Genomic DNA, 14,152 nt, shown 5'->3' with positions numbered 1-14,152 from the left:
GGCCACATTTCAGTTACTATTTAAATGGAAAAAAGTGGCATTTTACACACAAAATTAGTAAAAGTGAGTCCTGGGGAACAGACTTTTACTTTTGAAGTTTTACTTTTTGCTTCTCTGTAATTTACTATTTTTTTACATTAACTATGCATCCTTTTGGGCATTATTTTTATAAGCATATCAGGTAAAAGAGATTTCAATATATAACTATAGCCATAAAACATTTAGTAGTGATGCATCTGTAGGTAGTTTGCAAGTATTTGATTGACCCAGAAATCTAGCCTCCAGAGCATACACACAACACATTTTCTGAGGATCTTAACCTTTAGAATTTGAATAAAATGTATAAAATCTGTAAACACTTCAAAAAAACCACTTAGAAATAAAACATATAGTCTCTAAACCATCCTCATGGCTGCACGCAGACAAACAGACAGATGAACACACACGCACACACACACACCCATACACAAAATTTCTTTAATCATAACACAGTATTATAGTAAGCCAGATCACCATGAAGGCATAGAGATTTTCCTCTTTTCATCTTCTAGAGATTTTCATCTTTTATTCTTTCATTAAACATATTTTGAAAACCTTTACTACATCCTACGTATTGTGCTGGACACTTGTGACTTCCCAATGAGGCAAAAGAGGTGGAGTAGGAAGCTTAAGACAGAGAGGTTAAATAAAATCTTTAGGAACAAGGCCAATCAGAAGTTATCTTTTATGTAATAGAAATACCTTTCACGTAAAAGTCACAATTTACAATTTCTAACAGTGAGTAAAGTTTTAGCATTTCATCAACAATTACAATGAAGCAGTGGCCTAGGAAAATTTACCTTCGTGGTTAGAAGCTTATAACAAGATTGCTCCAGATGGGTACATTACAGTTAATGTGAGTCATATAGCACATGGACAGGGTTCAAGTGCTTTATATTGCAGTCTTAGAATGGAAAATCTTTCAGTCATTTAAAATGATGTTGCCAAGTATTTGTTCCACAAAGGAACAAGGTTTATTGTAGTATACTAGTCCTTCCTTATTTGGAGGAGTTATGTTCCAAGATCCCCAGGGGATGCCTGAAACCACAAATGGTACAGATAGTACTGAACCCTATACACACACTGTTTTTTCCTATACATACATACCTATGATAAAGATGAAGTTATCAATTAGACATAGTAAGAGATTGATGACAATAGCAAATAGTAAAATAGAACAATGATAACAATACACTGTAATAAAGGTGAATGTAGTGTGAATGTGAATATAGTCTCCCCTCGCTCGCTCTTTCCAAATATCTTACTGTTATGTAGTATTTTTGGATCATGGTTGACCATGGGTAACTGAAACCATGGAAAGTGAAACTGTGGATAAGGGGAGACTGCTGTACAGAGAATTAAAAGGATAGTATAATGCAGATCCCTTTACTCACAATCTAGACATATCGATTGTTCTCTCACATTTGCTTCATGTGCATACCTGTATTTACATAATCCTGAAATGCTCTAGGAATGAGTTGACACACAATAAACCAGACCTTCTAGGAAACTGTTTTCCTACTTTGTTTTGTTTTGACTTTGTTTTTTATTAGAACAAGTTGGTAGGCTGCAAAATCATTCCTAGTGTAGCACGTGGGTTTTGTTCATTGCCTTTACATATATTATGACTAATAGCATAAAGCCTGACTAGTCATGAGAATAGAGTCAGCAAGGAAGAGGGATAGGGCCTCTGCTTATAATGAGGTTCTACTCTGACTAGTGGAAAGACAGATGGCTAAACTGGTTGAGTAAAGGCCTCCTACCACTAGATCATGGTGTTTACCAATAATGCACTGATATGTAACAACCTGAAGAACTTTGCTAATATCACAACTCAAACAAGTTCTAGAGAACCTGCATCCTGGATACTAAGGATAGAAAGAGTGATATCGATTTGTTCATTTACTGAATGCCTGGTACTGCTCTCTTTTGGGTGCTTACAATGCTGTCACACATAGCCTACAGCATTCTGCTTTCCACTTCTGCGCTAAGAGAGGCATGGTTCAGCAGAAAGACGGCAGGTTTGCTCTTCTAGAAAGTAGGACTAATGACATGTAAATCACAGGATTGATGTCAAGGTTAAACTGAATGAGACCTTGCAGAAAGATATTTAGTAGTTTTCCCTGTTCTGTAGACAGAAAAAGCCTAGGCACTGTTAGCAGCTCTGGAGTCAGAACCTTGAAAGATAGTGAAGCCTAATGACCCAATGATTTTAAAACATTTTCAGAACACCAGATGATACATAAACTGCACTTCTTGGTTACTCCTGCTCAAGGAATGGAACAACGATGTTGGCAATCCACCAGGGCAATGAACTGACTAAATTTGGGCTTGAAATGCACTGTGTAGTTTTTCTTCCTTCTAATTTTCATCTTACTAATTCTTTCTGTCTTAAAATAATGTTAACGTGTTTACTTTGAAAAATAGCAAGGGAAAGAAGAGGCAGCTGGTCCAGAAATATGTTATGTTGAAAAGCCAGTGTGGTATTTAGAACCGGGTTACAGATATCCAGTAAGTGAGAGATGCATATGTTCATAACTGCAGGCTGGCCTCTCAGGATTACATGGGTAAAAAAATCATTTCATGGACTGATTCTGCAAGTTGAATTCTATTTCAGTTCAATTGTCTAGGGAAAACAGCATGATTTAATGAAATTAAAAAGTAAGACACAGTATTAAGCTGGAAAACAGAAACATAAGAGTAGAAAAGCCAATGGTGCTCAATTGGTCCCAACACTCAGGATTGAAAGGCTGTGCTCACGTCTGCGTGGGAGCATGGTAGGCATTCCTGTGGGGTGATGAGCAGGGCTTGGAGAAATAAGCTTGGATGTTCAAGGGATAATTCCTCTGGATTTGTAAAGTGGAAATCTTTGATCAGAGAAAATATGCAATATCATAGTTGGGAAAAGATTTAAGAAAAATAGTTGGGGGTATCTGCTATGAAAAAATCCTGAGACAGGCAACATTTTCTTCCTCTCTGCCACTGAACACAAATAAAGTCCGTGGTAAAGAGGGACCCTGCTCCAAGCCCTGAATCTAAGGGGACTGTCATGCTTTTGAGCACCTTTCTTAAAGTTTCCTAAGTCTTCCTCTGGCAGAAGGGACCAGCTGCAGCTGCAGTGCCATCTGGTCAGGGCATCCTGAGCCTGTACCAGGACTGGGCTTTGGTTGCCATATCTCCTCTTCGGAGCACTCCCCAACCCTACTCCATGTGTACGGTCGATTATATGCTTCTGGAACTCTGGGGCTCCTATCCACAAAGGTGTTGTGAGCATGAAGATGGGGCCTGTTTCCAGGAGGGTGAGTGGTGAGATGGTGAGATTGTTCTTTTTGGTCAGCTTGGCATTTCACTTATAGAAACCCCTGAGACTGGCCATCAGAATGTTGCTGATAAGCTTATTTCAAGTGACTCCAACTTTTTATATGGAAGAGGTCCCCAGCAAAAAATATTTGCTCAGGGCCATAATCCTAAAGGGAGGGTGAACATTGGATTTTAAATCCAGTCATCAAGTTATAAGAAAAGCCAATCCAAAACACTTTCTTTTTTTTTTGAGACAGGATCTCGCTCTTGTCACCTAGGCTGGAATGCAGTACTGTGATTATAGCTCACTGTAACCTCGACCTCCTGGGCTCAAGAGATCCACCTGCCTCTCAGCCTTCTGAGCAGCTGGGACTACAGACACATACTGCCATGCCCAGCTATTTTTTATTTTTTATTTTTGTAGAGACAGGGTCTCACTGTTTTGCCCAGGCTGGTCCCAAACACCTGGCCTCAAGCAATCCTCCTGCCTTGGCCTCCCAAAGTGTTGAGATTACAGATGTGAGCCACCATACCTGGCCCCAAAACATTTTCTGAGGACAAGAATTGAAAGAGAGAGAAATAACCTTGCACATACACACATACGTTTGTGTGTATATACACATATACACACACACACATATATACATATATATATGTATATATACACGTGTATATACATATATGTATACGTACACGTATACATACGTATGTATATGTATGCATACGTATGTATATGTATATGTATGCATACGTATGTATATGTATATGTATGCATACGTATGTATATGTATATGTATGCATACGTATGTATATGTATATGTATGCATACGTATGTATATGTATATGTATGTATACGTATGTATACATATACGTATATGTATATATGTATGTATACATATACGTATATGTATATATGTATGTATACATATACGTATATATACATATATACACGCACACACATATATACATATATACACACATACATGATTGCTTTATTTTTTGTCTTGATCTCTTGTTAGAATCATATTTATATGGAATAGATTTGATTTCCAGGGACAAAATATTTTTTAAATCTTTATTTCTTAAAGTGTTTTACCAAATACCCATTTCCTAGGAAAGCATATTTTGGGGGTGAAGGAGAGACTGTCTGAGAAATTCTGCCCTAAACAAAGTTGAATGGAACTTTGTTACAGAACTTTTCAGAGCCTTAAACATGCCGATGTAAACCGTGAAAAATCAAAAGGGATGTAGCCCCCTAGTCTCATGTAAACAGAGACTCCCTTTTCAAAGCATCTAATGATACTAGTTTTCCTCAAAAATATGCTTTGGAAAAGGCTGTTTTAAAAGAATAATGTAGGGACACAAATACACAGGGAGGGAAAGAAAAAGAGAGAGAATGGATTTCTAAGTTCTAAGGACGGAAAAATAGGGAACAAGTTTTTGGACCTTTGGAAGATCCATTTTTGTAAACACAGAACCAGAAAGGCAACATAAACCATTGGGTCATAACCATGGGGCATCTCCCTACAAGCAGATAAGAACATTCACCAGAGAAAATTCTATGCTACATTTAAAGTTTGGGCCATTAGAGGGCTCTCCAGATCTAATGGATTTCTGTCTTCAATCCCAGGACACACTCAGGAGAGAATCATCACCGTGATGGTGCTTGGTGGAGGAGACAAACAAATCCATCCGAGACTGGGTAAATTTCAGTCATTACATTTTGAGCTTCTGGGCAGGATTAACACAAATGCTTTTCTTCCCCCATTAAGTGCATGATAAAAATAGCAAGCTGGGGACATAGATCAATCTTTTAAATGTAAATGACTCGTTTAAAAAATTAATATTAAAATAAATGTAGACGGAGCATCCTATATTGTTATATGTGTCAGAGAAAACCTTTTCAGGTACATCTAAGCTGTCTAGTTTTCAATGCTGTACTTCCTTGCAGTTAGCATCACATTTTTCCCAGGTATTGTTATTTATTCTCTCTTATCTATTTATCTGTAGATTGTCAAACACATTATTGTCTGGATGATACAGTTCATTCACGTATAATATGTAGCTTGACCTATAATCTGATCAACACATCTAAGGTTATAAGCACACATGCATACGTGTATGTGTCCAACTACCCTAAATATGGAAGACTTTGAGTCACACTAGTTTTGAAGGGAGCAGTTATGAATGGTCAATCATAGCACACACTTGACTCAGCTGGGTATTTCCCTGGAAGAAATCTATTAATTCACTGTGGTGCTTTGTTAATGGTCACTGATTTGTGCCATGTGGAATCCTGATAACTTTAAACAGTGGCTCCCACAGTGTGGTGCCAACACCAGCAGCATCAGCAGCATTTTCCTCAGAAATGCAGATTCCTGACCTCATTCCAGACCTGCCAAATCAGAAACTGCTGGATGGGCTGAAGTATCACAAAATGGCTATTTATATCTACACAGGAACAAGCCACTGAAGAAACTGCCAAGATGCTTCAGGAAGAGAGAGCATCTGTATATTTTTAATTAAAGCCAGATTATGTCACTCAATAAACCAGAAAGCAGACAGAAATATAAATCCCTGTTTCACTCCCTCTTTTGACATCTTGACATGAGACGAATGGTCATTTAGTCCATGGAAACACTCCAAGTCATACTCTGTGGTCCAGCTGCTAGAGCCATGTCGCTTTTCAGATTTAGAAAAATGGCAGAAACCCCTTTCTGACTCCTCCCCAGATTAGAAGAAAACAATATAAATAAGGCTGTGCCCCCGAAAATGCACTCCTATAATGTCTCTGGTGCTTAGTTCTTCCAAAATTGACTGGAAGATGGAAGGATGTGACACACAGCAAGTGAGATATAAGAGGTATTGATGGAGAGAAGCTGAAAGCTCCCAAATTCCTTTCCCAGCAGCCTGGGCGTTATGCATAAAGCACTAGCAAAGCCTAGGCAAGCGGACCCGGGAATAGTGTCCTCACAGGAGCTGCAGCTGGAACATGCTTCAGTTTGGAAAGGCACTTCCTCTGCCCCAGTTCTTGACTTTTCCCATCACTCTCACTCAACAGTACCAGCAAAAGCTAATGCTCTTTTAAGTACTTAGGGGACTCTCCTGGCATCTGTAATTTTCAAAAGTGCTTTGATTCTTTTCCCCCCCCACCATCAAGTGTCCTTACCTATGAGCCAGGAAATTACAAATAAAAAGAAAAAACATTTAAAAAGAAAGAACACTTCTGAACCTCATCTTTCCTTCACAATGAGTCTGCATGTCATGTTGTCTCTACTTCAGTTGCCTTGTCTACCAAATGGGGATGTCCTCAGCTAAGCACACAAGGCTTCTAGGTGACCAAAGTCTCTATTTGTGATGGAACTGAGAGGATGCTCTTGGAGGGTCCAGGTCAAAGCAACTGAGTAAGGGTATTGTTGCCTTAAAACACTCCCAGTTCGAAAATTCATGTAGCAAACAAAGAGAATGAAGCTGGGCAGTAGCAAATGCGAAGGGACTGTACAACTTTGGAAATTAGAATTGCTCAAGTTTGTCCCAGGACAACTGGCAGATGCTGGGTAAGATCCTTTGGTGCTAAGACAGCTATTCCTGGCGGCATCTTGGTATCCACAGACATACAATCTGGCCATGCACCGATAAACACCATTTTCAAAGGAGCTGCTAAATCGCATCTCAAGCTCCAGTTAATTTTATCAAACTCAGCATCTTATGCATACAACAGAAGAAAGAAAACAATAGCTCAAAGCATTTTGCCTATTGATAAGTGTGCTTGAAAAGGATGAAAAATCATGATTTGCCACTGCATTGTGTCTGCATTTTTATTTTCTGAGGTCCCTATTATTATCAATACGCCATCTCCGCTATTATTAATATGATGTGTTTATAATCGGGATATTATGCATAGTGTAGTGATTGATGTGCTCAGTAATTATAGTACTGCATTAGCACCTCTTGCAAAATGTAAATATTATTTCAGACCCTGAGAATACTGAGAAGAAACAGTATCACCATGCCTTCTGTATGGTCTTTTACTCGTAGAAAAAAGAGATGGTTTCAGTGACATTAGAGGCAGCTCTGGAAGTCATGATAATTCTCGAGTCAATTAAAAAAAAAAAGCACAGCCACTAGCAGGTACAGGCCTGCAAGTAGCTGCGGTGGGATATGTGAACCCAGGTATATTCAAAATCAGTAGGAACACTGACTTTCATTTGCCAATTCATGTAAATAATACGCCCCTGTTGAAGGACAAAAGACTTAAAATTATTCACCTCTTTCAATTTCATTGAAATTGAAGCCACCTGGAGCCCAGGAATCAGCCTGTCTGGACTCACTAACACTGGAGCTAGTGTAACCCACATTGGAGCCAAGCACAAGCAATGCTCAGCCTGCCACTGCCTCCGCTGGGGCCCAAAGACTGGTCAACCTTGCACCCTTGTCCTCAGCAAAACTTTACCCTGGCCCCCTGCTAGCAAATGCACCCTAAGTCATTGAGGAAATCACAAGTACAACTGACTCCATTTACAGCCAAATAAATCATACAAAGATCACACCACTACATGTGGCCAAAATCAAAGCCAAAATGTCTGACCCAACCAACAACATATATATATCTTCAGAGAAAAGCCCTCCCCTACAAAAACCAATTTCAAAGAACTGGAAGAAGCAACCAGATTGGAAATTGGAAGTTATACCAGATGCACAGATATCAACACAATGAAACAGAATCATAAAACAGCAAGGAAATATGACACTTCCAAAGAAACAAGATAAAGAATTCAAAATATTGCTTTTAAAGAAGCTCAGTGAGATACAAGAAAATTTTGAAAAACAAAGGAATCAGAAAAACATTTTAGGATATGAATGAAAAATTTACCAAAGAGATATTTTTTAAAAGAAACAAATAGAAATTCTGGAACTGAAGAATTTATTGACTGAAATACAAAACACATTTGGAAGCTTCAACCAGAGACTAGATCAAACAGAAGAAAGCATCTCAGAACTTTAAGACAGGTCTTTGAAATAACCCAGTGAGACAAAAATAAACAAAAAAGAATGGACAAAGCCTTCCTGACATTTGGGACAATATAATGCAATGAAATATTTGAATTATTGGTGTCCTTGAGGGCCAAGAGAGAACAAATGGGCTAGAAAATCTATTTAATGAAGTATTAGATTGAAAACATCCCAAATCTAGCAAGAGACCTAGCCATCCAGATATAGGAAGCCCAAATATCCTTAAACAGATACAATGCAAAAAGGTCTTCTCAAGGCTATATTACAGTCAAACTACGTACTAAGGCAAAAATAAAAGACAGAATACTAAGAACGGCAAGAGAAAAGCATCTGTTTATTTATTTAGTCAGTTTATCTTTTAACTTAATCTGTTTTCTTTCAAGGCTATTACTAATATGTGAGGTTTTGTGACTGTCATAATGTTCACTGTTTTCTGGTCATTTTGTGTGTGCGTGTGTATATATGTCACATATATATGTCATACAATGACATATATGTCACCATGGTTTGGTAGTATACTGCAGTAGTACCACTTGAGTCATTTCTGTTCCTCATTTGTGTGTTTGGTCTCACAAAAAGATTGCGGAGGGATGGAGGGAGGTGGGCAAAGGTAAAATATTACCTACTGGGGACTATGTTCACTATCTGGGTGATGAGATCATTAGAAGCTCAAACCTCAGCATCACGCAATGTCTCCATGTTACAAAACTCCACATGTATCCCCTGAATCTATAATAAAATAAAAATAAAGAAGTCTCCCAACAAACAGAAGCCTAGAATTAGTTGAATTCACAGCCCAACCCTATCAATACCAGTCCTCCTGAAACTATTCCAAAAAATTGAAGAGGAAAGAACTCTCCCTAACTCATTCTACAAGGCCAGCACTATCTTAATACCAAAACCAAACAAAAACACAACAACAAAAAGAAAACTATAGGCAAATATTCATGATAAACATAAATGCAAAAATCCTTAACAAAATACTAGCAAACCAAATCCAACAGCACATCAAACAGATGACACACCACACCAAGTGGGATTTATATCAGGGATCTAAGGATAGTTTAACTTATGCAAAACAATAAACCTAATACATCACATCAACAGAATTAAGCACAAATCTACATAATTATCTCAATAGATAGAGAAAAAGCATTTGATAAAATTCAACACTACTTCATGATGAAAACTGTCAACCAACTAGGAAATAGAAGGAACTGACCTCAAAATAACAAAGGCCATATATGACAAAAGCACAGGTAGCATCATAGTGAATAGGGGAAAAGCTGAAAGCCTTCTTCTATGAACAAGATAAGGAACAAGATAAGGATGCCCACTTTCACCTCTCCCATTCAATATAGCACTGGAAGTCCTAGCCAGAGCAATCAGGCAAGATAAAGAAATAAAAGGCATTCAAATTGGATAAGAAGAAGCCAAATTGTTCCTCTTTGCTGATAGTATGACCTTACAGCTAGAAAAAATGAAAGAATCCACCAAAAAAACCCTCCTAAATTTGATAAATAAGTTCAGTAAAGTTGCAGGATACATAAAAAAAAAATCAACATACAAAAATTGGTAGCATTTCTGTACACCAATAAAGAGCCAGAAGGGAAAGAAATCAATACGGCAATACCATTTACAACAGCTACAACAAAATAAAATACCTAGGAACAAATTTAGCCAAGGAAGTGAAAGATCTGTATGAGGAAAACTACAAAATACTGATGAAAGAAAATTAAAAGGACAAGGATCACAAAAATTAATATTGTAAAAATAACCATAATGCCCAAAGCAATCTACAGATACAATGCAACGCCTACCAAAATACCAACAACATTTTTAGCAGAATTAGAAAAAATCATAAAATTTGTATGAAACCAAAAAAAGAGCCAAAATAGCCAAAGCAATTCTGAGCTAACTAAAAGAACAAAGCTGGATGCATCACATTACCTGACTTCTAAACATATTACAAGTCTATAGTAACCAAAACAGCATGACATTGGTATAAAAATAGACACGTAGACCAATGGAACAAAATACAAAGCCCAGTAATAAATCCACATTTTGACAGCCAACTGATTTTCAATAAAGGTATCAAGAACATATACTGGGGAAAGGACACCTTCTTCAATAAATAGTGCTGGGAAAATTGGATATCCATATGCAGAAAAATGAAACTGGATCCCTGTCTCTCCTGATATATAAAAATCAACTTAAGATGAATTAAAGGCTTAAACATAAGACCCAAAACTATAAAACAACTAGAAAAGGACATAGGGAAACACCTCAAGACATCAGTTTAAGGAAAATTGCATAGGTAAGACCTCAAAAGCACAGATAACTATAATAATAATAGAAAAAAATGAGGCTATATTAAACTAAATGGCATCTGCACACAAAGGAAACAATAAATAGGGTGAAGAGACAACCTGTTGAATGGGAGAAAATATTTACAGACAGACATTCAACAAGGGAATAATATTCAGAATGTACAAGGAACTCAACTCAATAATTAAAAAAACAAATAATCCCATGAAAAAGTGGGCTAAGGACATAAATAGACACTTCTCAAAAGAAAACATACAAATGGCCAACAGATATACAAAAACATGCTTAGCATCACTAAGTATCAGGGAAATCCAAATCAAAACCAAATTGAGATGTCATCGTACCCCAGTTAGAATGGCTATTATTAAAAGAACAAAACATAACAGATGCTGGCAAGGATATGGAGAAAAAGGAACGCTTAGACAATGTTGGTGGGAATAGAATTGGTACAACTAGTACAGAAAACAGTAGGGAGATTCCTCAAAAAAACTAAAAATAGAACTACCATAAGATCCAGCAATCCCATTATTGGGTACTTATCCAAAAGAAAAGAAATGTGTATATCAAAGGAATACCTGCACTTGCATGGTTATCACAGCACTATTGATAACAGTAAAGACAGAGAATCAACCTAAGTGTCCCTTGATGGGCAAATGGATATAGAAAATGTGGTATAGACACACAATGGAATACTACTGAACCAAAAAAGAATGAAATAATGTCATTTGCAATAACATGGATGGAGCTGGAGGTCATTATGTTAAGTGAAATAAGCCAGGCACAGAAAAGACAGATGCCATGTATTACTAATATATGGGAGCTTAGAAACAATCTATCTCACGGAGATAGAGGATAGAATAATAGATACCAGAGGCTGAGAAGGATGTGTGGGTGGAAGGAGGAGACAAAGAGAGGTTGGTTAGTGGATGCAAACATACAGTTAGATTGAACAAATAAGCCCCAATATTCAATAGCAGATTAGGGTGACTGTAGTCAGCAACGATGTATTAGGTATTTCAAAGTAGCTAGAAGAGACGACTTGAAATGTTACCAATGCATAGAAATGATAAATGCTCAAGGTGATAGATACCCCAAATACCCTAACTTGATCATTCCACATCCTATGCATGTAACAAATACATGTGTCCCATAAATATGTAAAATACTTGGTATCAATACAACAATTTTAAAAAATAAGATAAACTATTCATTTTATACTTTTCAATATTTTTCCAATTTTCTATAAGTATATACTACCCTTAATAAAAAAATAGATAATTTTCAAATACTGTACATCTCCCATTTAAGAATGCTTCAGACTAACCAAGTAATTAAAACAAGCCTGAATGACAACTAAAATTATATTGTTGGTTCTGGCACCACCACTTTCTTTAGGGCTAGCCCCTGAGAGTCCTTCCACCATGGGACTTTTATGGACATACCAGCCCTGAACCAGGCACTTACCTGGGAAGGTGTTGTCACACTGATTTCTGGAACAAAGTTGTCCTCAAAGAAACTGATGATGTTCTCCTGCTGCAGTTCCTTTGTCGGGGTGACTTTAGGTAGAGGTGGGACAGGAGGCCCTTTCCTTGTCTAGGAAGCATTAAATACAAACATTAATCCAGGCAAAGACATTGTGTCAGCCATGAAGAAAGCACATGAACAGAGCTACATGGACAGATTGAGCTCTGATTGAAACTTATATCTGCATACAGCAGCAAGCCTATCTGATACAGGTAAAGAATGCTGTCTACTTGTGAGGCTCTCAAACAAAACTGAGGCTATAAGAGTCCATTCATCTCAACTCAAGTACAATACACAGAGCTGCAGGGCCAGGTACATATACGTTAAAGGTTAAACTAGGGCAATACCCTCTTCTGAACTAAACTGAAAATAATTTCTCATTTCAGAAATAAATTAAAATTTCAAAACTAAAGCAGCTTTTCATTTGAATTGGTGAGACCAACTATAGGCAGCTTACATTTCACTTTCCATTCAAGGATTTTGAAAAGTAGAAAACTTTAAAGATCTGTTTAATACATGTATCTTCCCAAGACTTTCCTTAGTTCAACTACATATAGATGGTCCTCAACTTACGATGGTTCAATCTATGATTTTTTCGGACTTTAGGAAAGTGTAAAAGTAATAGGCATTCAGCAGAAAGTGTGAAGATACTCTCTCATGAGGCGGGGCAGTGGCAGTGAACCACACTTCCCAGTTAGCCCTGTGATCACGAGGGTAAATGACTGCTATTATGTTCTACAGTGTACTATAAACAGTAAATTACACAAGATATTCAACACGGTTATAAAATAGGCTTTGTGTTAGATAACTTTGTCTAACTGTAGGCTAACGTTAAGTGTTCTTGGCACGTTTAAGGTAGGCTGGGCTAAGTCATGATGCTCAATAAGTTAGGTGTATTTAATACATTTTAACTTGCAATATTTTCTACTTATGATGGGTTTATCAGGACACAACCCCTTTGTAAGGCAAGCAGCATCTGTACAAGAAAGCTTGAACTGGACTGGGGACTATAAATTTTTCTACAGAAATTTCATTTTCACCCAACATAGGGAGAATAAAGGTGGTAGTTTCTCTCTACAGTCACCTTTGCCCAGCCCTTATTGTTTCTCTTCAGTTATTTCTTCAATTCAATTTTATTAAGTGGCCACTCATATGCAAGTGTGTGTACTAAAAAATGTCCAGGTGTACCAAAAAATGTGAGATGACATATAAACATAACTGCTTTTCTTGGAAGTACTTGCCGACTCTAAACCACTAGGAGAGGGAAGCTTTCATGCAGAGGTAGGATTTAAATGGAGCACTGAAAGAAAAGAGTTTTGTAGCAAGAGATAGGAGAAGAGAGAGTATGCTTGCCTGAGCATGCCGAGAACGTGGTAAGTCCCAAAAAACTTGAATATAGGGCATGTGAGGAAATATCAAGTCAAACAAGAAAAGCAGGTGGATACCTTCATGACAGTCACAATGCCTAAAGCCTCACATCTCAGTCTCCCTAACTGGAAAGTTCTCTTAAAGCCCCAGCACCGTGGGATTATCCTAGATGGGGCCACCTTCACCTCATCATGAGCTCTATCCCCCAATATATTTGACCTCTTCCTACCTGTGAAGGTGACCGAGGCCGTGCTGGTGCGGGAGACGCAGGTGCTAATGTATGATTTGGACTTGCTGTCGGGCTCGGGAGGGGTGAAGGCTCCTCAGGCGGTGATGGTGTCTTTGCAATGCGGAGAGGACCCGAATCACTAGAGGAACACAGGGGATTGGGCAAGGGGCCTTCTCAAGAACAGTATTCATCTGATCAGGGGTTTTCCATCTCAGAGAAACCCAGAAGCCTAACAGGTACTGTCTGTTCTCCTGCTCTCCCCTTCCAGGTTAATTCTGGTTAATCACAACAGTGATGGTGATAACTGGTACCATTTATTTGCACTACGGAGACCTCATTCATATATTATCT

At 37.9% G+C, this 14,152-nt stretch overlaps 1 protein-coding gene across 2 annotated transcripts in view; it reads right to left on the bottom strand.

Moving 5' to 3' along the window:
• Positions 1 to 14,152, bottom strand: part of AMPH (amphiphysin) — a 250,218-nt gene that overhangs the window by 61,725 nt on the left and 174,341 nt on the right. For both annotated transcript variants that reach the window (XM_054496470.2, XM_054496471.2), the window contains exons 10-11: positions 13,802 to 13,940; positions 12,145 to 12,273 (exon numbers count right to left, since the gene is read on the bottom strand). In XM_054496470.2, coding sequence (XP_054352445.1) covers positions 12,145 to 12,273; positions 13,802 to 13,940 — 268 coding nt within the window. The remainder of the gene's footprint in view (positions 1 to 12,144; positions 12,274 to 13,801; positions 13,941 to 14,152) is intronic.

This window comes from Pongo pygmaeus, chromosome 6 (assembly GCF_028885625.2).
Source record: "Pongo pygmaeus isolate AG05252 chromosome 6, NHGRI_mPonPyg2-v2.0_pri, whole genome shotgun sequence".
Classification (NCBI taxonomy): domain Eukaryota; kingdom Metazoa; phylum Chordata; class Mammalia; order Primates; family Hominidae; genus Pongo; species Pongo pygmaeus.
Note: the sequence above shows the minus strand (reverse complement) of the source record. Positions and strands in the feature narration are given on the sequence as shown.